This window comes from Anser anser (assembly GCF_964211835.1).
Source record: "Anser anser genome assembly, chromosome: 7".
NCBI classification, from domain to species: Eukaryota; Metazoa; Chordata; class Aves; order Anseriformes; family Anatidae; genus Anser; species Anser anser.
The window spans coordinates 13,102,235-13,129,863 of NC_139727.1; the positions used below are offsets into that span (position 1 = coordinate 13,102,235).

The 27,629-nt window shown below is 36.0% G+C and overlaps 1 protein-coding gene across 3 annotated transcripts in view; it reads right to left on the reverse strand.

Moving 5' to 3' along the window:
• Positions 1 to 833: 833 nt before the first annotated feature.
• The window catches only part of CCDC6 (coiled-coil domain containing 6), a 46,685-nt gene continuing 19,889 nt past the window's right edge, over positions 834 to 27,629 (reverse strand). The window contains exons 3-10 of one of the 3 annotated variants that reach the window (XR_014587125.1): positions 22,138 to 22,266; positions 17,026 to 17,129; positions 15,116 to 15,276; positions 12,450 to 12,606; positions 9,087 to 9,187; positions 5,904 to 6,028; positions 5,458 to 5,552; positions 3,385 to 3,521 (exon numbers count right to left, since the gene is read on the reverse strand). Coding sequence is in view for 2 of the 3 variants with exons in the window: in XM_083845266.1 (XP_083701392.1) it covers positions 3,330 to 3,521; positions 5,904 to 6,028; positions 9,087 to 9,187; positions 12,450 to 12,606; positions 15,116 to 15,276; positions 17,026 to 17,129; positions 22,138 to 22,266 (969 nt within the window). In the remaining variant the exon portion in view is untranslated. Of the gene's footprint in view, positions 3,522 to 4,525; positions 5,553 to 5,903; positions 6,029 to 9,086; positions 9,188 to 12,449; positions 12,607 to 15,115; positions 15,277 to 17,025; positions 17,130 to 22,137; positions 22,267 to 27,629 lie in introns of those variants that run through there. The other 2 variants (XM_083845266.1, XM_083845267.1) reach the window with 2 other exon arrangements.

Below are 27,629 nucleotides of genomic sequence, written 5' to 3' on the forward strand. Positions count from 1 at the left end.
TGATTGGTTTCCATGTATTTAACAAAATATATGGAGTCTAAATTGTCTCCTGTCAGCAGTTCAGCTCGCACCAGTTCCAGGAAGCTCTGTCATTTTCATTGCTTCCAAGACTGTATTTTTCATTCAGCTGAAGTGCACAGAAATTCTACTCAGGCAGATGGATTCATGAACTACGAGCATTTTAACAGGAAAAGGAGTCCTGTCCTGTTTAGCTCCAGTACAGCAAGACTGCTAATAGAAAAGCAATGTTACTTTCTTGGAAAACTCTGATAGTCTTTTCTGCCCTTGGGAATATGCTCTTAGAGGAGTATACATAATTAAAACAATCTTATCTGGCTGTTAGCTGGAAGACTATCTCCAAACAATTCCATCTCCTCTTCCAAAGAACTCCTCTGGAACAAATTGTGGATAAAATGAACTCTTAATGCTCTACAGAGATCAGCTGCATTCCAGTGTCCAAGCCAGATCCCTTGAGAGAAAAAGCAAAAAGAAAACTGTTTGATTGTCAGAGAGGAAAGTACCGCTGAAACAGCCAAAAGATTTTTTTTTTCAAAAAAAAACAAAAACCCTTTGGCTGTAAACACACACACTTACAAAATGCTCATCACTGCTAAAAGTTGCTTCTGTGACCTTGCGCAACTCGTGATGATGCAAGTGTGCAACCGACAGACACCAGTAACGAAAAGAACAGCAGAAATCCACCCAGATGCTTCTGAGATAAAATAAAGAAGACAAGCTGGACCTCACTGTCAAGGGAGTTTCTCCAGTCTGTGGGAGGTTCTGATAAAATCACCACTGCAGAATCGTAATTCATGACTATAACTCACAAGGAAAACTGAAAATCCATTTACATTTATTAGGAGATGGTTGTGCACAATTCCTTATCGTCTTCAAAAAGTCTACAAATAGAGTTTAACACTTCTGATTGCAAGCAAATGTTTGTCCAATGTTCTTAGGTAAGGCCAATTTAGTGCCTTGTTACATTTTCAGGATTTAGCATACATTTGTCAGTTGTTTACTTTCATCTGGTAACGGTCCCACTGCAACAGTAAGGAGAGATCACTAAGACACTTCATAACAGCAGCTGAACTTGGGTTACACAAATTCCTTTTTGGAATATGCTCCAAATGTAATTTATTCTAGGCAAATTTCTATTTCAAGGTCTTAAGACAACACTGTCGAAGGCTTTTCCCCTCCCCCCCTGCATTTATACTACTACCACTATGAGCTCGCACTCTATAGAACCTCATGTCCAAAAATCTCAAAGCACTTCAGAAAGGAGGGCACCATTTTATATAGTGGCATACTTGAGCTGGAATCCTGCTTATAATATATTTTTCCTTTTTCTTCTGTTTACAAAAGGAAAAGTGTTCAACTAAACAACCAATCCTATTTTGACCTTAGTCCCACCTCTGACTGCCTGTAGTTTTCTCACATGCAAACCCACCACGGCTTCGGGAGCTGTGTTTAATAACAATGCTCACAGCTGAGTTTCCTCTATGGAAAAGTGAGCATCAGCTGTGGTCAATTATTTTCAGATGGAAGCACTGGTCAAATTGTACGTCTGCCAAAATCTTGAGCATCACTTTATCAGAGAGTCACTACTACCATAACTAATGTAATCGGATAATGCACTTGATCCCATATTGGTTTACCAAGTGTAATAGACTATATATGCATTTCTCTAAATTCTCTCAGAGCTGAAACTACATAGATATAATGAAGAACTTCTAGTTTTGCCTTAAGCTGAACCTTTTACAACATTATTTTAACTTACTATTTTGATTTAGAGCACTGATTTTATATTCAGTCTGCAATTCCTGAATAGTTGAGCGGCAAACATGAAACTCTATGTACAAATGTTAGTATACTACCAGAACTCTCTACCTCCTTCTTAAAAGTGTCCTTAATAAAGCATTAGGCATGTCAAACAAACTTTTGTAAACAAAAGATAAATTACTCATGTTCTGCTCTGATTATAGCCAGATACATATTCTCATAAAATAAACATTCTCTTGTCATTTTCCATGGCCCATATATCCGTATCTATGAGGTAAACCACTTAAAATCATCAACAGTATATAAACCTCAGTACTCAACAGGAACCTCAGGAAAAATAAAACTGAGCAAGATGTCAATATCAAGAAGTGACACTTCGTTCCACTGCAAAGTGAAACCAAACAATTTATTTGTACTAGATGAATGGAAAGAATGTATTCGGAATACATTTCTTTATACATTGTACCGGCTTAGGCTGCTAAATAAGCATTCATTAGTGCCATGTTGTGCTACTTTCTTGTACTCTGTTTCTACCGAGCAATACAACATTTTTGGCTGTTATGCCAGTATATTCCTATATGCTCATTTTATATCTTATTATCTAACAGACTTGAACATTTAGAATACTTGTTCAAACTTTGTTTTAGGGGAATCACAATTAATATATTTTAACAAGGAAAAAAATAATCAGCTGTTCTCTACAATCACATTGCCTTCTGCAGCAAAAAATCAAAGAGCACACTTCAATCAGCTATCAGTAACCTGTGGGCACGACCACACTTAGAGAAGTTACTTGTGACAGATCACACAGTATGGACAGCTTACAGGTTAATGTAAATGTCAAGTGAAATAATCAAACCTTAAGGTCCACAAATTATACATTCCATATACTCCAGCAAGTCAGTTCCCTCACTTAAAGATTCAGACTGTACCATACGTTTGAGGTGTTTTTAAACAGGATAAGTATGGATGTGTCCTGTGTGCTGAATTAAGCTTATTTACTAGGTAATACAATAGAGTATGTGTCTTGGGCACTGATTAGGGTGTCTGACTCACTTTTGCACTAGAAGCTGTTATTTCAAATGACTGAAATGTAGTGCTAATTTTCCACAAGCTTGGTAAACACTGTAATATTTCAGAACTCATCAGATAGCCCATCATGCCTTAAATTTTATGCAAATTCTCATGAAAAAATATAAAAAGGTATCCCTTTAATTTTACAAACTTAGAAGCCAGGAAAATGAAGCTTTGGAGCCAAGCAAAACGACATAATGCCGTATTACCAAACAGAGTAGCAAATGTTCCAGCCAGAGAATGGACATACATGTAGTTCAAGTAAACACTGATGGAAAATTTTGTTAAGTTAGTGTTGTAGACCCACAACACTGGCTGCATTTTATACAAACGTTTACAACACAATTAACAGTGAAGCCTATATAACCTCAGTGCAAATAAGTCAAATCCAAATATGCCAAGTAAGCCTTTGGCTTTTAGTAAACTGCTCCATGTTATGAGTCCAATTCTGACATACAGACTGCTGAGCACATGCACTAAGGCTGAGAGGAGGGATGCACTGAATGTTGAAAAGTGGCTGACTGCGATGCTGCGGATTGGACCGTAGGTTGCACAGGTGGTGGAGGTGGTGGCGGAGGTGGCTGCACTGGGGTCTGCGTGTTTGGAGAAGGAGGAGGAGTGGGACGTTTAAATTTGTCGGGGCTGTTACTTCTTCGTGGTGAAGGCCTCTGCAGAACAAATATTGAAATTATGTTTAACACACTCCTGAACAACTTTAGGTGCAAGTCCTCTAATCAATGTATTGAGCTTGGCAAAGGAAAAGAAAAAACACAGTTATTTGGGAAGAATCCCTTTTAAAACATTTCAAGAATCACAACGCAATTTTTATGTAAAATAAACTGTTCCTCTGAAATGGAGTAGCAAAGGAAAATTGAAGTATTTTTGAAATCAAACCAAACAGGCATTCTTTCCCGTCAGCTTGCAGGAAATGAAAGTAAGAAATTATGTCCTGAACTTATGTTTACCTCTGATGACCAGCAACCTATAAAAGAAAAGTAAGAGATGCCATAGAGACAGCACCTCTCAGTTGAGCCCGCCCAAGCAGTAGGTAGCAGTAGGTGCTGATGATGCTGATGAACTTTTAGCTTTACAACGCTGGTGTGTGAAGTCCAACTATGCAGTACCTGAGTGAGGGTGGGAATGTCTCAAAAGCCAAAGCATTTGCCCAGAATCATTTGCATTCTGAAAAACTCTTAGCCTGCATACTGGAGCAAGACTGAAGCGTAATTCAGCTTGTTCTTCTGAGATTGAATATCATACAACAAAGATTACAACCCCTTGAGCTGTACGAGTGAAACAATGGTTATTAAGCTTCCCTCAACAGAAACCACAGATTTGCAATAACCTGCACATTTAAACACAAAGATTTAAAATCCATTTTTACAAACCAGTGGAGTAAAAATCTTTAAAAGTTAGCAACATAAAAATATAAATTACACTGCAGAACACTAAACTCTGCAGTTTTAAAACCAAAATGCTTACTACTTACCAATCCACTTAGCATTAATCAAGAACTTCATGGCATGACAAACTACCCACCCATAATTAAAAATCAACCAAAGTCAATCAGCTCTGAGGAGAAGAACGGTTACAGTGCTATATCAAATGTACTACGTGTAAAATCAATTTGTTCTGTAATGGAGATTAAAAATGAAGAGTCAAGAAGCAAATCTCAGTTTGGTCAAATAATATATATTGTATCTATTTTTTTTGAACAATTATGTATAATAGATTAGTTAAATGCTCTACAAAAATAGCCAAAGGATTATCAACAGTTGACTGATGTTTCTGAAACACTTAAAATCATCTATTGCGTTTGCGTACGTCTAATAATATGGAGGGACCTGGCTTAAGTATAAAGGAAAAGCCATGAGCCACTTAACAAAACCTTCCTCTAAACAATTAGTATTTTGTCCTGGTGGTTGTCTTTGTCAGTGACTCAATGTTACTCCAATTAATTTATAGTATCAGAAAGAGCAGAATCAAAATTTCATAGAGACCAAACAGAACAAGTTCCTTTAAAAACTTATTTATAAAATTAGTTTCTAGATTTTTCCAGATCTTCCTGTGACTAACCACCACGTTAATCACATCAGAGGGTTGGACCTGGACCAGGATTCTGCCTTCCTGCTGAGCTCCAGCCTCCTGTTCTACCCACTACTATACAGTTCCCATCTCCATTTGCTCAATGGAATTAACAATTACTTTAGCATTCCCACCTAAGTAATTTAAGAAGCAGACGTATTTTAGCATTCTACTAAATACTCTATTGAAACATGCTTTCACATCTGAGAATGACAAGTATATGCAAACATCTTAAAGGACAATATTTACATTCTACCATACCTGTTGAGAAAAATCAAAATGGTCTTGACACATTAGGAGCTTACAAGCTATCTTGTCAAATGGTTAATACTTAGGCTCTGTTTTCTTGTTAAACTCCACAAATATTTAGAAGAAACTCAATTAAGTAGAAATGCATCAAACATCAGAGTTAAAAAGGAAATAAATCCAGTTGAAAGATACTGAGAAATTGTCCTAACAAATGTTTATTATATTAACTTTCTTCTTTGCCAATGAGAATAGAAAATAAGAGTTAACTGCCTGTTACAGTGACATGGTGGTAGCATTGTGTGTCATCCTGAAGAAAACCTGAGCTTGGAGCAACCTCAGATGACTCATCCGTCAGATGGTGGAGACTAGGAGAAAAATGAAAGCAATGTTTTTACTTCCTGGGATAGGCTCAGTAGCTTAGAACATCACTTCTCACACCCTGCCTGCTGATCCATAAGATGATACCTATTACTGTCCTTAAGATGACAATACATCCTACTCTTTTGCAGAAAATAAGGTTCTCCAAAAAGAATCAGTTTCTGAGGGGTGAAGAGGAAAATCAGGGTTGAAGAAAGCAGCAATAGATATCTTGGAGTAAGGAGACAAAAACAAACATTTACAAAAACATTTTGCACAAAAGCTTAAGGACAAGCAATCATAACTTTTAAAACCCAAACTGACACTGGTAACAAACATATGCTATTTAAAATACTTACTGTAATACCATGGGATGGTCCCATATGTTGCACATGAAGGCCTGGGGAATTGTAGTAAGACATTCCAGCTCTAGTCAGTGAAGTTGGTGGTGTGAAACCAACTGTGTGACTTGCATATGACAGACCTAAAAATTGTTAAAACAAGGCAAAAATCAATATTATTGTTTATTTTACAAACTAAGTATTTTGTGGTTTTTTGTTTGTTTTTATTTGCTATATTTTGAAACAATGATGGCTTAAAGAAATTGTAACTGGTATCAAATTAGACACCTAAAAATAGTCAAAGGCGATGTAAAATTTATTTTATTCTTTTCCTGTAGTAAACTGCCATGTGTTCAAAATCACACATTACACAACATAGAACAACTTTTCACTTAACATAAACAGGGTAGGGCTCCCTTGGCAGCTTAGTTTTAGTTCACAGACATTTCCATCCAGCTTTCCATCTCTTCTCAGAGCAAATTGCTCCCTGAACAAAATGCAGTCTGAAGAATCAGACAGGTTGTGCCTGGAAAAGCTGTCTAGCACTGGAACAGTAAGAGTTTCCATATGACAGAAACTGGATGGAGGTGGCTCCTTCAAGGCATAACACCTCTGCAGCCAAACCAATGGCAGCCCAGACTTCCTCCTGTTTTGCCCTTGTGCTTACAGGCAGAGACCCAATGATCTTTGGGGCTGTGAAGTTAAAATATTCTGGTATAATCTTCCATAGCTGGACTACACTACAAGTAACATTTAAAATTACAACATGTTTTATCCATATTAAGGTAACCATAATATTCAGAATATTCAGAAGTGCAAAAATCTAATCTAATTCTTCTGAGTACTTTCTTTCTGTAAATACTAGTTTATAAAAATGCAGAGTACCTGTATAACTAACCAAGGTAAAAAAAAATGACAGCAGCTAAGTGCTTGAAATTCAGACCTCGAAGCGTTCTGAACATTCTCAAAACTGCAGATTTTCCAAAACCTTTAGCTCACTATTGCCTTCTGGCAAAAATATCAGTAGGATAGGAGACAAGACTCTTTTCTCAGCTGTTTACTATTAAAAACTGGAAACAGCTTTGGAGAATTATGACCAATATTTCTTCTAAAAGCCTACTAAACTTTTAGAACACCACACTGGATTTAACAGTTTTCACACTTTTTCTCCACTAAATCAATGCAACAAAGTGCCACTACAGTTACAGTATACAACACCTGGCTCTGCCTATGTTTGAGTAAAGAGAGATCTCAGGGAAAAAAAAACCAACAACACACACACACAAAAACAAAACAAACAAACAAAAAACCAACCCTCAGATTACTAATAAAGTTATATAAGAAAACATATTATACCACCCTTGCTTCAATGTACATCTGGTGCAAATTATGAGCGACTCCAATGGAATCAATCACTTTAGAGTAGCTAAACAATAGAGATTAACAAAATCTGATTTTTGACTAAAGTAATCTAATTGTCTGTACAGCACGTTTTATAGCTAAGCACTTTTGCAAGCATAAAGACAGAAACACAAGTCAATGTTCAGGTAGGTGACAATTTGCATTGCAAGTCTGAGATGAGAGCCCTGAACAATAAAAAATAGAACACACAGTTTAAGACATCTTTACAACATTACAATTGTGGATTGCTTTGGGATAAATCAGCTCCAAAATTTTTATAAACACAAGTCAACGTGGCAGTCAAAGCAGCGCTAACAGAGCAGTGCACATACACCTAAAGTAGCTCATCTGCACCTCTGCAGCCTAAAATATCTACCTAGCCTAGCTGTAGAAGCAAAATATACATGAATTCATCCACGCTAAAGACTAATCAGTAATTGCAGCAACCATTCCCCAGCTGCCCAGGGGTAGCAATGCACCCAGTCTTCTCAGATTCATGCAGGGTGATATAAACCTCAGCAGTATCTCAGCTTGAAGGAGCCCTTAAAAGCAGCATCTCAAGCCACACAAGCACAAAAGGCCCCAGGATTCAGGAGCCAGAATCTGAGCCATTAAACCTGACCTGGATATCCACATAAAATTATAGCATTTCTAACGTGTTTCAAATTATGTCTCTACAAATTCAGGCACATTGTTTCCTAAAAGAAACATGCCAAATCATAAAAGCACTCCATGCAAAATATTCACTGTTAACATTATTACATTATTTAGTTATTACATTAACTCCAGAACAGTTTTTAGTATGACTACATTTCTGTATACAGTTACAGGCAAAGGATTAAAAAATCATATATTGTTTTTTTGGTAATATAACTTGCAAAACACTGAAAGCCAAGCAATCTGTCTCATTTTAGAACTCTCCCAAAAAACTCTTAAAAAGCTAAATTATCATATCTCTAACACTGGCTTATGGGTATATGTGCTCACTCTTTTACCAACATCAGCCTGAAAATCGTTTTGAGTCTTTCTGAAAAACTAAAGTAAATCCTGAAAGCCAAGATTTAAACACATTTTATATGTTTAGACCTGCGTAATAAAATGTCTAAATCCCATTTTGTAGAATGTGTTGATATAGAGCATGCCTCCTTTGCTCTTTTTGTAGGACTCTCTGTGATAGATTCTAAAGGTGAACTTGGGAAAGCAGGGCATGCAGGATTCACTTTACTAAGTACAAGTGTATTTGTGATCACCATGTGACATCCATGGCCAACAACTTATAATGAATGTCCAATAGCAATTTCAAGGGATTTTATATCTATCAACTAATGTCTTAATAACAAAAATACATTTCCTTTAACGTTAAAAATATATTCAATAATTAAAAATTCAATAATTTAAGGTCAGTTGTAAGCCATTCAGGTTCTTCTGGAATTCTGAAGACTATATCATCCACTTACTATACTCAAAAAAGTTAATTTGCCTTTGTTAAAAGTACTAGAGACAGAAATTCTTAATATGCTATTGCTTTACATCAGAAATTTGCAGAAGTACAAAAAGGGGGGAAGGTAGGGATGATAAGGGATTCAAAAGATGACTACTTAACTGACCTGTAATATTTGATCACAATGTAAAACAGACCTACCTAAAAACACATGCTGTACTAAAATAAATGTAAGGCAAATCTATTCTTACATTTATGATGCACTTTTTACCCCAAGACTAGCTTTGAAAGGCTATCAACCCAGGGAACATTACTATGTGATGCATACAAAAATTTTACAAACTGGGTAAAATATTTACCAGGTGATATAGGTCTGCTAGAACTTGGTGAGGGTGTATAAGGGATAGGACTGGACACAGTGCGAGGTCTTAATCCTTGTGCAGACATCTCATTAAAATATCTAAAAAAAAAAAGTAAAGAATAATTAGATTAAACCTTTTAAAACATGCCATGCTTTAAATGTTTCACTGTGCATTTTGAATTCCCGTAAGAATCATGTTAGATTAGTGTAGGACCAGTCACCTTTAGGAAGCCATGACAGGAACACTCTCTTCATGGCTGAATGTTCTAATAACGGCTTAGATTTCCATGGAAACAGCTGGACTCACCTTAGTCATTTGCAGTTAAAACTGTACAAGCTGTACACCGTCGGAATAGTATGTATTAAGGTCAGAGGTATAAATCACATCAACCGATCTGACCTATGCTGCAGTCCTGCATTTTACATATAATTTCTACATTGAACTCAACAGCTTGTCTACCTGGAGCGTATCTCTCAGAACGGGAATCAAACACTAATTTGAAATCACAGAAAGGGGAGAAAAGCCACTGAAGTATTGATAATTTGTTCCAACAGCTGGTCAGCCTCACAGCCCTGCTTCCTATTTGAATCCGTCTACTCTCAACATTAAGCCATCTGCTCATCACGTCTTTTGCCATGGAAACGGACAGACATTTTGAATGCAGCACTTTCACCTGTTAAAGATGTTTGCAGGCTGTGTAGCAAGATGACTCCCACACTTCATTTTGATAAAATAAACAGGTGGCATTTTATCCCACCCGTAACTAGTTAGTGGCATTGATTTGTACTTTCTTCACTGAATACAGTGAAGTTTCTTCACAACCATCAACTGCTAATCCATTTTAATATAAAAGGAAATAAGAATCATACCATTGCTCCTACTTGCCACTCACTGTTTATATATCAGAAGCAAGTTAATGATTTTTTTTCCAAAGCACCATGCTGGCAGCTGTTAAATTGACTAGCTTACGCACACTCCCTGGAGATTTTTCAGTCACTGTCTGGATTACAGGTTTCCCTTCTAATTTCCTTCTCTACCTGTACATCAGTGCACCCAGAATAACACTGCATTTATCTGTGTTTCTTTACTGGATGCAGCAAAGCAGAAGATAAAATTAGCTACCTAAATGCCCTCTGACTCTTACTTGTCTTCCCTTCTACCGTTGTGCTGCTCAGAAATTTTTAGTAGTTACACTTATTTTCAGATCACAGGAAAACAAAACAAAACAAACAAAACGTGGGGTAGCATTAAGAATTTTCATATTCAATGGAACTCACAAAAATTACTACTCTGAGTTCTGTATGCCAGTTCTTAAGCAATCTGATGCATGCTTTGATGCTGCATCTAATTAACGTTTAACCATGATATTCAGAGTCACTAAGCCACAACACTTAACAGAGGCAGTGCACTGTAGTGATGCTGAAGTTGGTTTAAAATTGGGCAGAAAAGGTAGTAACAGTAGCTACAATAGAGAACAACAGCTGGTAAATTAGAGTTTGCTTAAACTTAAGTTTTCCAAAGAGCTACTAATGGCAGGGTTAGCAAAACTGAACTGACTAGGCTACTTCTATAGTGCTCAGTAACTTGTAATGCAGACAATAATTGTATTACAGCAACGCAGTGATCTTTGTGGTTTAATCTTATTTTATTCTACGTGAAGACAATTTTCTGTAAGTCATCTCAGTTACCTGGATTGTATCATATGAAATAGCAGCACACCGTTAATATGCTTCTTGGTTTTAGAAATTTCCCTGTTACTGAAGAGAGTAAGATGGAGGACTGAGAAAGCAAGGCTACTGCTAGTCAGGAGGAAGAAATTTTGCAAGAGCTGTGCATTTTGAATTCAGTAAAGCATCTTCATCTACTCTATAAAAAATAAATATCATCAGCTAACAATGCAGCTGAAAAAATGGATATCTGATCTGTCAGCACAACCATTTTTAGGAAGACAAAGTAAGCTGACAAATTTCCGTTTTTAAATAATTACTGCACGTAGTTCTACAATTTTTGTCTACACAGTTCTCTTCTAAGACTAACCACTCTAACAGCTGCCTCTTCCCTCACTTTACTTTGTATTTCTTAGCATGCAAACACCTATTTTGGAGTGATTCTGTAATGCGTTTATAGTACCATAATAAATCAACATGACAATCACATTTCTTATTTTTTTTTCTACATTTTATTACTACCTCTACCTACAAAAAGTTGAAATGAAAGTTAGAACACTCTGGAGTTTTCAAATGAATACTGATAATTCATATGAATATAAATGTTGACTGTATTTCTGTAACAACATAAATATTGGCAGAAAAGATTAGGCTAATAGAATTAGATTTGAAAACGAGAACCTTGTGTTTCTAACAATAATTAATTCACACAGCATTCACTACATCGTGATACTAGATGCTACTGCGATACACGTCAGTTGCCTAGTATCTCATTAAAATGAAAACATTACCTTGAATTTTAAGGGCACTCCTTGAAACAAAGTATCTGGTACTTTGTTTTCTGGTAAATTATCTCTCATAACAAATATACTGATGACCCAAGAAGAAGCATCTTAGTATCAGAAGAATACACGTCACAGAATGAGGGTTTTTTGTTTGTTTTGTTTTTTAAGTACCACTATAAATCCAAAATAACGTAAAACTATATAATAAGATAATGAACATTTGATAAGAACTAAGAATGTCCTATTCAAAGTATACTTAAAACCTCTTTCAAGATATAACACTCATATCACTATGATGTTAGAAAATACAAGGCATCACATAAAACCATGAAAAAAAATCAAGGCTATTTCTAAGGTCACTGCAAGCAATGCAGCTTGTAGTAGAGAAAAAAAAAAGAAATCAAGGATATTACGTTTTGGACATCAAGAACAAACCCACTAGCTCTGGAAATGCTTCTTCTCTCTAATGCTTTATATGCAATTCCTTTGGATTTGGCAGAACACTTTCTATCTTCTGCAAAAGAAAAATTACCCCAAGTAAGTATATTTTTCCTACCTCACAGAATTCATTGCAGTTACCAAGTTAAGTGAAAAACAAAGGTACCATGATTTAATTCTCTTGAAGCTCAATCCCACAGGTATTTTTATTTCACTATACACTATTAAAACTCTAAACAATCTTCAGAAAACTATTTTATTTTTCACTGTTGTAATTAATCTAAATTCTAAACAAGTTTGATATAATTCTACTAAAGACACTCCTGGACCATGCTGAAATTTGAAACATATATTAAACCCATATCTAAGTTACTCATATGAGTACTCATTTTCTAATATTAAAAAAACAAGCATGAGCATTAGTTAACAAGCTCAATGCCAACATATCTGGACAGCTAGAAAATACATACCTTTCATCGTCCATTTCTAAGCTGGATTCACTTTCTGACAGTTGCCTGCAGAGTGCTTCCCTACGTTCCATTTCCCTCTGTAATTTTCTTTGAAGCCTCAAGTTTTCTTCTCTCATATGTCGCTCCTCTTCTAAATATTGTGCCATCTTCTCTGAATCTGAAATTCAGGATTCTGTTAAAATTTGGTTAACATTCAATTTCACAGACAGGCACATATGTTGTGCCTAATTTTACCCCAGCACTTCAAGAATGAGGGAGTAGAAAATGTTCAGTATGGATCACTCAAAGTTCTCACCTCTAAGTCATTACATCAAAGGCTAATTTGTAACAGTAGTTACTAAAATAAATTACTGACAGCAATTTTGTAAATAAGGATAAAAAAGAAAAAGAACTTTCATGCATTTACTTAAATGAATTTGAAAAGCAGAGAAAAAGTCAAAGAAAATAGTAAGTCAATCAAATCAATTCCTGCCCCTTTAAAGTAATGCAATTACACATCTACAAAAATATTACTGTAACAGCAAAGAAATACTTTTAAAGGTTTATTTCCATTCCAAGAGAGGGATCACAAAACAAGTGCTGAAACACAAAATACTCAAACTTGTATTAAATTGTTATCTTATAAATATTCTATAGCATGCATTCAATTAGATTTCATGATAGAGATGGGCCAGCAGGTCATCTACCAATATTAAAAGTCAACAAGTGGTTTACTCTCTACATCAAAAGACAATTTGAGTTTGCAATTCTAAACTGAGTTCAGCGAACATTACTTTAAAAGACATTTAGCAGACCATTTAAGTGATTAAATTATATCACGGAAAGCTATGCAGCATTTTGACACATTATTTAAATAAAACGGAACATTTGAGGAAGACTTATTACACATACTATGTATTTTGTGAGGTTTTCTAATATTTGATCAAGTATACAGTGAATTTATTGGTATTTAAATAAAAATACGACCCATCACTCTTTGTGCTCATTTCTTTATGCTGTACCCTTTAATCAAAAGAATATTCCCATTTCAGAAGACTGTTCCCAAACTATCAACTATCACGGCTTGTCTCTTTTCAGTGGAAATACCACTTGTAAATGTAACAGTATCACTTATTTACAACTATTATTATATCAAAACATTTCCTAGAGTGGAAGTAAGTGTTTTAGGAAAATGAAATGTAATACCAAAATGAGAATTCAGTAAGCAGACTTAGTATTTATGAATAATAGTAAAGGTTCTCAAATGACCACATATTGCAAACACGAAACTTCCTCCTGAAAGAAAGGTGTATCAATTTCATCTTCTGCTTTACCGGCAGCCCACAAACCAGTATATCCACAATTTCTATCAGTACTGCTGTACATACTGCAGCTCTGTTTAACCTATTCACAACAGAAAAGGGTACTTCTAAACCTAAATCTCATTTTCTATAAGTATTTGACTTCAATTGCTTCAGAATTTTACTCTGAATTACAGTATTTCAAAAACAAACTACCTGAAAACAGCAGAGAACATGTGAAATGAAATTAATCAGGCCAAATTTGTACAGAGTACTTTAAATCTAAGGCCTTGCTCTCATTCAAGTACAGAGATTAGCAGCCCTTAGCTTCTTTTAACTGACACAAATTATTAATACCACAAACTTGTGCACAAGGCCTCTGCACAAGAGTACTCTCACGCCGTCTCTGCCCGTAAGGAAGGCTGCTGCCCCTCTGAGCTGTGTCTCTAAACAGGAGCTGAAGCGCTGCAGCCAGCCTCTCAGGACCAGCACCACAAAGGGGGATGACGGCCTGCTTCCTGCTCTCCCAAATCTGTCCGTGTAGGTAGGCACCTTCTTATCTCTCAGACAAAATATAACACTACTGACTAGAAACTACACTACCAAAAAAGGCAGAACTGACAAACCTTAGACAGAAATTTTAGATTTAGGATGAAGGGATGATGGAACAGCATAGCAGATTGCAAGGAGGCACAAGTGATCTTTCTGCCACCCAAACCCCCCTTCCCTCCCCTCAAGAGGCACAGCAGAAAGCAGGCCGTCCGCTTCTGGACAAGGCTCCACCACACCTCCCACAACAGAAATACACAGACTTCTGCACAGCTATTTCAAAGGGATCTTACTTAAGGAAGAACAAAATAAGATTACTCATTTTGCTATACTGTGAAGCCAAATCAGCTGCTTGAAAAATTAGTCTTTAGCAAAGCTAAAATTACCTCAGCACAGCCTGCAACCATTAAATGAAATTCTTACATACAACTGAACTTTACTTTGCTAGCCATTAATTCTTAAGTTGTATCTGGATTCTTACAATGTAATTCTTAAGTACGTTTTAAAGAATCTGTGTGCTGAAATACTGCTAAAGGTCTCTGGGGAAAAAATAAACGTTTTTATGGCCCAAATATATTCAAGAAATATTTGGCAATATTTTCCCATTCTAGTAAAGCTAAAACACCAACACCACATAGACCACCCCCCCCCAAAAAAAAAGAAAAACAGAAACCCAGCAAATAAATACAGTATAAATACATTAATTACTGCAATTATCAAGCTGTCTTAGTTCAAACTTGTCCTATTTTTTCACTTGTACCTTAAACTCCTGAAAGTCTATATAAAAATCTTACATTACACAGACTTAAAAAGATTTAAAACAAGTTGTTTACTCACGCTGTAACTGTGCAGCCCTCAGTTGTTTCTTTAACCTCTCCACTTCATTCTTTAAAAACCTGATGTGTCTCATCATATTTTCAGGGGAATCTATCTCCATTGATATGTCTCTGGGTGACGGCGGAGCAGATACTGGCTGGTCTAATTTCTCCTGCAAAATTCTGAATGAAAAATAGCTTAAACTTTACTTTCAATTTAAATGAAAAGAAAACCCCTTAAACTCCCCAAAAAGACACTACAAGGCTTTGGCAGGTATGTAAGATTTATGCTAACTACTGCATTTGTTTAGGAAAATTTCAGGAGGATTAATAATGTTGTGGGTTGTTTTTTAAGCCAAAAATACAAAAGGTAAAATTTGTTGTCCAGGGACAGATGGATTTTCTAAAATATTCACGTGTTGACACTGCCAAATATTTCTGCATATAGCTGGGGAAAAAGCAAGTTACAGACTTTAGATAGTTACCTCGGTTTTATACTCAAACTGTACTTAAGCCTCATGATAATTTCCAAGCAAATTCATTTAATCTCTTCCAAGTTTTTACATTTATGTTCTTAGAGGAAGAATAAACATTCAAGATGAACAAATGAGTGTAGTTTATCTATGGTGAAATACAAGCTTTTCTGCATTTCACCATTAGCAAAAGAGAGAAAACTTCATAGACATTTTCTGAAGCAGATATTATCCTCCTTTAAAGTATCATCAAACAGAAAAATATTTCTCATCACATTGTTCTTTCCATACAGTCGAGGTTTCAAATACCTCAAACACCTGACTGCGTAAATTCAGGAGTAATGATCATTTTTCATGATGAAACAAGCAGATAGTACATATTAATGTTTTAATGAATATTTTTCAAGTTAACATGTATTTTTCAGATGGAAAGCAGGAAACTGTTCTTCACCAGAACCACATTGACTGGCCAGATCGAAGGCTGCACTAAAGAACAGGGACAACAGCACTATGCAAGCACAGCTCTTCGCACGGCCTGGTATTTATACACACCATTCAATGCAGTACTAAAGCATGGTCTATGACTCCACCTATCTCCCAGAAAGAAGGCACACCATCTGAGATAAATTAAACCAGGAATGGTTTGATTTAAAAAAAAAAAAAAAAAAGACTTTAAAGCTAGGATTTTTTCACATCATACCAAAGGCCCATTCACTATGGATTTACCACTGTTGAATATTACATGTAGCTCTTCAGAGCACTTTCCACAGGGCTCTGTAAAATAGAACTACAAGAACTGCAGTTCATATAGGTTCAGGTGTTTTCCAAGTCTCCAGTCAAGATTCATGGAGTCAGACTAACATAACTCTCCTAAAACATGTAGTAGAAAACAAGGAATTAGTTGCCTCTTCTCCCTTATTGCCCCCAAAGCAGAGTTCTTATAATACAGCAAAGAGAGAGTCACTTTAATACATATTTTTAATCTTAGCTTTCCCAAGAACATAAAGTATCTCTGTCTTATCTTCTGTTGAAGAAGCAGCAGGAAGTTTCAATGACATGAGTGCAAACCACTGAGAAAAAGCTGAAGTTTTCTTCAAGCAGATATGGAAAAAACAAGAGCTTCTCACATAATGATTACACTAAAATGCCATGTTAATTTCTTTGGGCCATCAATAGAAACCTGACTCAAAACCAGAAACTTTAAAAACTATCAGCAGTTGAAAAAAAATCAGCAAATTCCTTCAAGTTTTCCCAGATCATTTTTATACCACTTAGTTTCATCTAGTGTAGGCACTCAAGCATGTGGTATAGGGTAAACAAGGAGCTTTACACCTGTGTTAACCTCCAGGTTTTCACAGATGAAATAGCCCTTGTATGACAGAGACAAACATACTTAAAACTAGAAGGTTAAGTATTAAATCATTCATCTCCCACAGTAACACAGGGCAACAAGACAAACCGTTTTTCTGCTTCAAGCTTATCCATCCTCTTCCAGAGACGATTCACTAGTGCTTCTTGTTCTTGTTCCAAGGTATTTTCAAGGTCAATCTTCTCACGTCTTAGCTGCAGAGGAAAGCAATGAATTAAAATGATGGGAACATTATTTTTTTTTTTTTTGCAAGGAATTATCATTAGAAAAGATCATTGTCTTAGAAGAAAAATAAGGCTTTCACATGATGTTTTAAAACATCAAGGCAAATGCAAAGAAGAGACAAAATTCAGGCAAAACACACTGGTCACAGAGATTTATCTCTGGAAAATTTAAGAGATTCACGAGTTGCACAATTATCGTCACCTTAACAGATTTTTTTTTTACACAGAACTTGTTGCTGCTTGCCAGTAAAGAGGAGCTTGAAACCTGGACACATGGTCACTGATACCATAACAAGCTTATTCAGAAAGGTCTCCTATTCCACAAGCCTCTGAAGTTCAAATGCAATTTACAGTTCACTATTTAAGCACTTATTCCTTTGAAAAAATTTTATGTTAAAAGTGGAAGAATCACACTTATGTAAGCCAGAAACAGAAGAAAAGCCATGTCTGACTTGTGTTAGAAAACATGAAAAACAGAAACGAAAAAAAATTGAACTACCTTCAGTGATACAGCATCAAGCCTTACTAGCAGAAACAATTTAATTTCTATCTCAGCAAAGACTTTATAAACAACAACACTTAACCTGGCATTTTTCATGTTCACACTAGAATATTAAGAGGCACATCTGATCTTACTCAGTAACACTGGCAGATGAACTCCAGGAGTTAATATGACAAAACAGATGTGACAATCATTGCCTTTACAGACGGAAAATACCATGAGGTATTTTTCCCAACCAAGCTGTAGTTAACATTCACCACCTTCCCAATAGGCAAAAAAAAACACATTACAAAAAGAAATAGTGCAAATAGATTAAACGTTTTCCTCACGTGTTTATTGCATCACTATGCCTGAAGTGCTGTTACACCATCTAAATCCATAAGGGCCACGTTCTAGACTCTCAATTAATATTGAAATAAACAGAATTTACACTTACACACTTAATGCAACAGTAACAGTTTAATCAGTGACTGCACAACTTTATTCTTCAAAATTTAGGGCAATTAAATATTGTAAGTAAAAATACACTTATATTGATGAGCAATAGGGAGCACACTTAGAAAAAACAGGTTTAGACAACTTGTCCATGTCTGCATTTCTAGATGTACATTAACAATTGAGGGAATTTAGACTTCAATAACACAGAAGTCAGGAGCAACATGGTTCAGTCTCACATGAGGTATGAGAATTTGTATCCTGACTTCTGCCTTGCCCACAGCAGCAGGAGCTGGAATGGTACAAAGGCAAAATGCTCAGCCCCTGGAAAGAGACAGTGATTTGCAGCTCAATAGCCAGCTTGGCCAATGCTTGGGGCTGACTGAGTTCAGAGGGAAGAAAGTGCACAAAATTTTCTGGGAATCTGCCCATCATGCTCCTATATTACCAACACGCAGATCTTCACTACATCAGATAGCTATCTGTACAAACACATGATGAAGAACGTTTGACTGCAGATGACTAATTGTACAGCAATGGTTTTTGCATCACTTCAATGCCGTGTGGTTTAGACTCACCTGGTCTGACCTTCGTAGTCTATTTTACAGCTACATTATTGATCTAGCACCAAACAAGAATACAAAGGCATACTAGTGAAAATAAATCTATTTCATTTAATGGTAGGAAAAAAGAGCATACTGGAATTTGGAGACAAAGCAAATTATTTATAAACTCTAATTTGAAAAATCTAAGATTACACTTAGTATTATAGCAGCCATCACCAAGGCAGCAGAGTCCATTATTAATTAGGCATCTGAACGTAGGTAGGTATGCACAATGGCAAGGTCAAATCATCAGGGACAAGAGACAAATGAGTTCAATCCTGAAGGCTGACAGAATTGTTCTGATGAAACACCAAAGACAGTGGGCTGTGAAGGAGATCTAAAACTTCACTTTTCAAGAAATATGAGAAAATACTGGAAACAAGTATCCTCCTTGTTAACTTCGAGTCTTTTCCCAGTTCCTCCCAGTGTCAGGATATTAAAGCTTTAATGAATTGAACCTACAGAAGAAGCCACTGCAGCATGCTGAGCAGAGCTGTGAATTCACAAAGAACGTAGGTATATTTGTTTTGTAACAGACATTTCAGGTACACTTTAAAACGAAGTCTAGATCTAGTCAATGAGTTTGTTTGGAACTTGATTATATTTTGAACAAAATAAAACAGGGTGGGATCACATCTCAACACCAAACTAGCAGCTCTGTCAATACTTGCATCATTTTATATGGGTTCAAAATTATGTTCCAATCAAATATCATTTAATTTTTTAATCATCACACTAGGGAAGTGAGGAAGTATTGCTTATTATTTTGGACCTTAGTCTTCCCTTTAGAGGAAGAGAAAAATATCCCTTTTAACCTTCCTCACCATCCCATTGTATTTCTCTTTGTCTCTCTAACACTTACTTTACTTCAAATGCAGCTAAAATATCCACCGTATGTGTATTCCTGCATTAGTGCTTATTGAGTCTTCTTGCCAACTTACTGACAAGCAGAAGTGTTTCTTCCTAAAATGATGGAGATCTTCCAAATCAGTGAAAGTTGAGTATGATTTCAGCGTAGTCCCACTATCCCAAATTTCACTTATTGGCTTCTGATCTGCCCCTCCCTTTAATTTTAATCTTGAATTCTTTAAATCTTTAATTTAATTTTAATCTTTAATTCTTTGCTGCTCTCCAAGAATATCTTTCCAGAAGATTTCACATTTCACGATCTTCTCCTTTCAAAGGAGCAGACATAAGAGATGACTATTACCAACTTAATTCTTATTTCTCATCTTCTAACTGCACCCCTTCCAGTTACACGCTGTACCATATGAAATACTAAAGCAGTTAAAAAGGGTAACAGTATGACTATATACACTTGACCTCTGTAGGACAAAACTGGCAGCTATTGTATTTCCCATCAAATCACTGAACTACATCACAGAAGAATGGCACTGTTCGTTTTAACTAAAACGTTCAGTTAATGAAACAGTCACATGTTGCAGATTTCTTCACTGTTAGCCTTCAGAGAATAATATTCTGCTTCTTGAAGCTGATTTAAAGAAATCAAATCAGGTCACATACGAAACTTAAGATGCAACCTTACTTTTTGAATTAGGAATAACATTCCACATGACCATCACTGCTACAAACCAGCTAACTCATCACCTGTGCCATAAGCATTCCAGATGACAGAAAGCAAAGGAGGAAGGAATCAAAGCACAGATAATTCATGTTCCACATTTAAAAAACAGCAATTGGTGAACATGTCATAACTGTCTGATCACTGGTTCCAGTGATAAGAGATCTCATGAAGATGAAGTGAAAAGTAATGCAGTTCTAGGAGGTTACATTTAAAGCATTCCTGGAGTACTCCTTCCAAGTCTTGTTTAACAGGGCTCTTGTTGAAGAGCTGTGACAATCCCCTCTCCTTAAAATTGCTCTGCTCACAATTTTTGGTTGCTTCTTATTAGGTACAGCACATGCCCCAAGAAAGCATGCTGAAGTTCGAAGTAACTTGAGATTTATTGTATCTTACTGCAAGAGGAAATTAAGATATACATTGGATTACACTTAAATACACATGGACTTTCAAAGTAAGACTCAAAACCAACTTTAACACCTTCTTAATTGAAGTAAGATTTCAAGATCAGGTATTTGAGAGAAAGACCTGATATCACCAAAATGAAGTAATTCATCACTGAACTTCCACACTTCTTTACAAAAGAAGTATTGTTGATATCAAATGTAGAAAAAAAAAATCAAACGTTACAATTTCACAAGTCTCTGTGTGTCCGTAACGATACAAAAATAAATACTACTGAAACACCACCTGTGGCTCGTGCTTCTATTTCAAAGACTAAACCAGCTTAATTTGCAATCTTACTTTGCATTCATTTCAATTTTGATTATGTGGCCGCCACCACCACCTTGTGGCTAAGAGAGTTATTTCGATCTCATTAATTTCCACACTGGTTAAGGATTTGCTGGCAACTACATCTTCCTACTTCTCTGTTTAAGTTCGTTCCATAGATCGATCTGTACAGAGTGTTAGCGTAAAAATTGAGAAAACCCATTTTATCATTAAGCTAGCTATTAATTTACCTACAATTTCATCTCAAATAAGACGGTCAAATAAAAAAAAGGTAGAATTTCAGATTATCAGCAACATAAAAATTATACATCTGATAAGAACAGCAAACAAATTCTCAGGAATAATGTACTATATTTTCACCACTCAAAATTACTGGAATTTCACAAGCTAGAAAAACTGAAGTTCTTTAATAAGCCTGTATTTTTTCATCTGTTTGCCTTCATATTAAAATGATTACTACTAAGGCCACCAAGACGCTTTGATACACATGCCTAAAATTTGACATGGAAGCAATCCCTAAGTCTAAATTTCCAGTAGAAACACGACCAAAACAAGTGGTATTTTATCTCTCCTCTTCATTGCTCTGTCCAGGGAGAAAGGGAACTGGACATAGTCAATCTCAAATCTGTGAGTATACACAGAGCTGACATCTGACAATCGAGTCTTGTGCTACCCAAGCTACCATAAAGAGGTGACCTAGAGCACAACTACACCATATGTATATGGTTTACTGTTGTGCCTACCTGCTATTAGAAACGGCAGTCTTTCTCAACAGTAGTATGACAGTGGAAGCTGACAAACAGCAACAAGAAGTACAACTTACAAAAAAGTAAGTTGCATTTGCAAAATAGTCACAGCTGTCCAGCCGACATGAAAGCCTGCATTAAGAGTACTAAAAGTCATAAAGACCATGGGAAAAAAAAAAGTTTTTCATAATAAATTCTGTTAATGCTGTACTGCTTTGACTACAAGTTAAAATCACTTTCTTTTAATTATATTGTTGATATTGGCCAGTTTCTTACAGACTTAAAAATGAAGTCAAACCTAATACAAAATAATTAGACTTTTTTTGAATCCTTGTTTTCGTTTTACAATCATATAATTTTGAAAGCGAGGAGTTACCTGCTCCAGGGTGAGCTGCTTCGAAATTGTATCATTTTCCAGTTTTTTAATCTTCTTCATCAGTTTGTTCACTTGAAATTCCTGTTCCTGTTCTAGATGCTGCTCCAGTTCAGCTTTCTCATGCTGTAGCTAAAAATTTAGGAGATATGGAAGTATTTTAAACAGAAGTTACACCCCATTTTTACATTTATTTACATGTTGATTCTTACAGAACATTAAATTCTATACTGATAATTCTTCTCAAAAGACTTCAAAATGTACAGCGCACCCAACAGTCTTTCCTCAACAAGCTAAAATTCATTAGTTCATTAATTCAGCTCCTTTTGCTGCTATTTGGAGACAAAATAATCTGAAATGTAGCCTGGCAAAAGATTCAGATAAGAAATGCGAGTGTGGAGAGAACAGAAGACAGACAGGAACAGCTTGGCAACATACATATGGAAGAAGTCTACAATTCAACTCTATTTTCAGGGCTTATCAGTACTGAGACTTCATTTTTCACATATTAATGTAAACACCAGAATGGTGTGTAAAATAAGTGAGTTTTCTCCATTCACTTAAAAAAAAAATCACACTTTTCTCCAAAAATTCCCTAAGTTCACAGAAATTCCCATGCACTTGAGGAAGCCAGTTGGACTACAGAGCAATAGTAACTGAGGCTACTTTGGCCACCCTAGGTTGAATGGTTGGGAAATTTTGTTAAACTGTTTAGTCAAAAATAAAGCCGTTTCTTTTCTTGTGTGAGAAAACTCAGGGCTGCTAAGTAAGATTTTTCATTAGAACAAGAAGTTACACTCACACTTATAAATCAAGATACCGTTTGTGTTGTTTGATAATCAACAAAGCAATTTTCTTGCTTCAGTAATGGAGTTCAACTTGGTTGGAAAAAACAGTCTTCATATGAACAGGATATCATTTAGTTTTTCAATTTTCTAAATCTCTCCTCTACCCCATCCAGCAGCCTCAAGTTTAAGACTGAAGACAGCCAAGGCGCACAAGGAGCAAGCAGCATGCAGATGACCTAGCTCAAGGTGCTCGCACTTTCATCAATCTTCATTTTGCTCTAGACACTTTATTTCTTTCACCTAGCTAAAAACTGAAATCAAAGCCAGTTGCTGTAATCAGCTTATATTTAGTTAGCAAAATAAACTGTGTGAAAAGGCACATTGCCAAAATCTCTTACTCAGCCTAAAGCCAGATGCTGCTAACAAAGTGTCTGGTTAGGGGCTGCTAGCATTTGCAGACAGTTTAGTGAGTCAGGCTGCTGGTATGGTCATATGAAGGTACCTCAAGCCAACTTACCAGCAAATACTATTTCTTGCTCTCATGTCCTATACACAAATGCAATTATCATATTTAAAACAAATTGAGCTGTGAGAACAAAATCTTGTTTGGCAAATCATTTCTTCTAAAGCTCGTGTGGAATTTGCATCACACGGGAACTGATGAGGCTTGTTAGATCTATAGCTGCTGTGTAGCATCTATTAAATCCTTTCTTGGGAGTGTGAACCATAGCCAAAGGACAATTCTAGCTGATCAAAAGGCTAATAAGTAAAGGCAGGAAAGATTGACTACAGGAACATTTTCTATTCTGATTTGAACATAAATACACCAGGAAGTAAAATGACTTATTCAAAGTGGAAAGAAAAGAGTACCAGCACTCCCCCAAAACACATGTTAATGGTATCTGTCACTCACAATTCTGTAAAATCTTCCCTTTTACTGGCTTTGATCAGAAAAAAAAAATTTAATGCTGAAAACCTATCACTGAGAAACAGAATTGCTAACACTGAGACAAGGTGTTTATTTTCCTTAGTAAAGAAGTAAAGAGAGCATTTTCAAACTTCTAAATTATATGCAATTATAGCAAGAACTGTTTACATACACACATATAGCTGCCAGCTGAAGAGAAGGAAAAAAATGTTAGAACACACCACCTTCAGGACAATGCCTTACAGACCTTGAAATGCGTGCGAAAACTGTAGGAGAGATACTGTAAGCATTTACACAAGATCAGATATGGCCTTGGGGCAAGAGAGCAAATACTTTAGAGAAGTGGGCTTTCAAATATAAAGCTTAACAGTAAGAGTGCACACTTTACTTCAGGCAAGTTCTACACAACTACAGTAATTTCCTCTTCTCTCTACAGAGAAGATTCCTGATACAATGTAGGACCACATTTTCCTTACTTCCTTACACTACGACCCTTCCCTGGGACAGCTGGAAGTGTTATCCTGAAATAATGGAGCTAATGGATGAAGTTCCCTTTTAAAAAAAAAAACAACTCTCACTTATCCCTCAGACTGTGACCTTGTACACTGTCCTAACAGTCTATTTTTAGTATTCCAGCCCTTAAAAGTTGTCCAATTCGTCCTCTGATGCATCCGGAAGGTCCTTTTTATTAACAAATTCCTATCAGTGTGACTCCTCTTTACATGCAGATGTTCATCAAATACATGATAGATGAGCTGACTCTGTTTATTTCACGCAATTATTATTTATTTGCATCCTCAAGCTGACACATGGTGTTTTGGAGAGCAGGAAGGGTAATAGCTTATGTCAACATGCTTACAATTTTTGAAAGAATTGTCAAGAATCAGATTTGCATGAGAAACCTCTCACTATAGCTTCCCAATTACTTAATTCTCCTGACTATTCATTACACTATTATCTCCATAAGTCTTAACATTTTACTTCCAAGGCCAGGTACTTACTAGGAGCAATTTGCACTTCCAAAAAAATAATGATATGGAAAAATCTGTGATTTTGAAATAGACTGCTAGACAACTTAAAGAATAATTGACTTTACAAATTAAAGCAATATTAAAAATTGATTACTCTTTAGAGTAGCCTCGTTTCACAACAGATGTGATTTTCAAGATTTACTTCTTTAAACCTCAAAACAGTAACTCAAAATTCCATGTACACAGCTGCAAGAATATATTGTGCATCAAAACAGTTCTAATGATACTCTGTAAAATGCTACCACTATTCTCTAATGACTAGGAATCGAGGAGCCTAAAAAACACTTGTGCCCAACTTTTCAGATGCTTAGCCAGGCAGACAAAAATATAGAGTATGTGAGAAAGTATAGTGAATTTATATAGGGCTTATAAAATGTGTATCAGGAATGTATATGATGAAAATCTTTTGTTTACTCCAAAACATCTATGATATGGATGCTCTCCTTTATATCTGTCACCTTCAGTCTAGAAAAACCAAAAATTATCCTAATCAAAGGAACTTTAACCAGCAAAAACATACAGTTATTTATTGGGCTTGTAGAATCAGCAAAAGTTAATGCCATAGTTACAAACGGCTATTATCAAGCAATAGTGTACCACCAGAAAGCCTGGCCACAGGAAGACAGCAGTGTTCCAGTGGAAATGCTTTTTTTTTTTTACATGCTACTATGTATGTTCAGAATCAGTCTGGCATACACTGAATGTTTCAAATTTAGTTTCTTACAACTACATCAAAAACCTGATGTAATGTAATGTTTTATAATAGCAAGGCACATCATGCTGAACTGGGGAATTCTCGCTGGGCTATTAGCGAGGGGTGCTGCAGCTCGTGCTGGCAGACAGCTTTCACATGTCGAGCGTATCAGCGTTCTGGGAGCTCACTCCCGATGCTGCTCTGAATGCCAATACATAAGCCCCTACAGCTGTGAAAAACAAAGGACTTTCAAAAACTGTTACCTACGGATGTTGGCCAAAATTACAGTTCTAGTGCTATCAATTTTGAACACTGGTACATTTTAAAATTGTGACCTTTTAAAATCTGGTTGACATAAACACATTTATCAAAAGCTGAATGAGACTTACTGGAAAGTCCCATGAAACAAATTCTGAGATACTGTTCAATAAAAGCACGCAGTGGTTTTATTACCTGTAGTTATGGCTATGTTGTTACTTCCCTTCAGCAGGAACTTGTGGCTTGCCTACTGAAAGCTGGATAATATCTACTGGATGATGATGAATCCAAAACTGAGGATTTTCTCCAAATGCCAAATAAAAGGCTAGAATATCCTCATCAGGTTTATGACTTCATTTTGCTTCTCTGAATCTTTCTCTCAATAGTGAGAACGAAGCTATGCCTGAACTTCCAATGGGTAAACAGCATAATGCCCTAGAATTATGTCATACGCTACAATGCAGCACACTTTTGGCCATTTTGAGGATCACTGATTGTTTACACTTTTCCCTAATTTGGGATGACAGCCAAAGGATACTTTCTGAAAGCCCACAGCAGAAAATAATAAAAATTCGTTGTAGTATTAAGTTGACAATAAGTTTGTATTTCTCTCTGTAATGTTCAAACCTACTTTGTATAATACTAACATTTTAAGAACTGTTAAAGATACAGCTTTAAAGCAATCTCTCACCTTCCAGAATGTATATGACAGTTGAAGTCTAGGAAAAGGCTAAGGTAATCTTACCAGCAAAGTGTATTTTAAGCAATTACTAAAAATTAGTCAATTTAGTTACTGAAGAACCTGTGCAGTACACATTTGTGCAAGTCTAAAATCCTTCAGTCAAATCAAGTGTAATTCATGCTTTTACTTTTGAAGTGTTACTTTGCTGCACACAATGTAGTGGTATGGCCGGCCCCCAGCAACCTGCTTCTGTCACTGATTTCTACATAGTCCTTTCAAACAACATTGCCTGGCATATCATTTCTTCCTTTCCTGGAAGAGACTTTAGTATGAAGATTTTTCTATAACATTGACATCTTCAAATAGAAAAGAACACTCAATATCTCCCCACGCATACCTATTTTTTTTTCTTTTTACTACCATCTGCTGCTTTATTTTTTGTGAAAATGTATGCTTTAGAAAGCAAATGCAAATCTTATTCAGAAACATTTTCATCAGTCCTCAAAGACAGGGAAAAAGTAAATACAAGATTGGGAAAAGTTATCTTGATGCTTAACGTACTACATGACATTAGGCATTACATTGACAAAGTCACAGAAGTCCCAGCTTTCATTAAGGAAAGTGTCAGATGGGATTAGCTCTAATTGTTTTTTAGAAACAATGCATTTCCTAACTGCAGGGCTAAGCATGTCTCAAGTCTTTAGCCACAGAATAGAAGAAATTCTTACAACACACAAATCAGGTTCTTTAAACTCAACTAGTTTTTCATGGAGAGGTTGTAAATAATCACAGGGGAAGAGCCACAGTGGGTCACATTAACAATTCACCTAACTTACTGCCCTGTCTCCTTCAGAGGACAATAGCAGATACTTAAGCATGTCTCTCAGAGCAGAGCAAGCATGTACAATACTTTCCACAAATATTCACCCAGTCTCCAAAAATTAGCAGCACAGGTAATCAAAAGAAGTTTCTCTGCCATATATCATTACAGCACCTTAAACTTTTTACTTTTACCACCCAACTCATATTAACATTTTAATTAAAGAGAACGAACTGTTTTGTTAAAAGTATGGATAAACTTACAGATAGTCTCCTGGCAACCTTCAAGCATCAC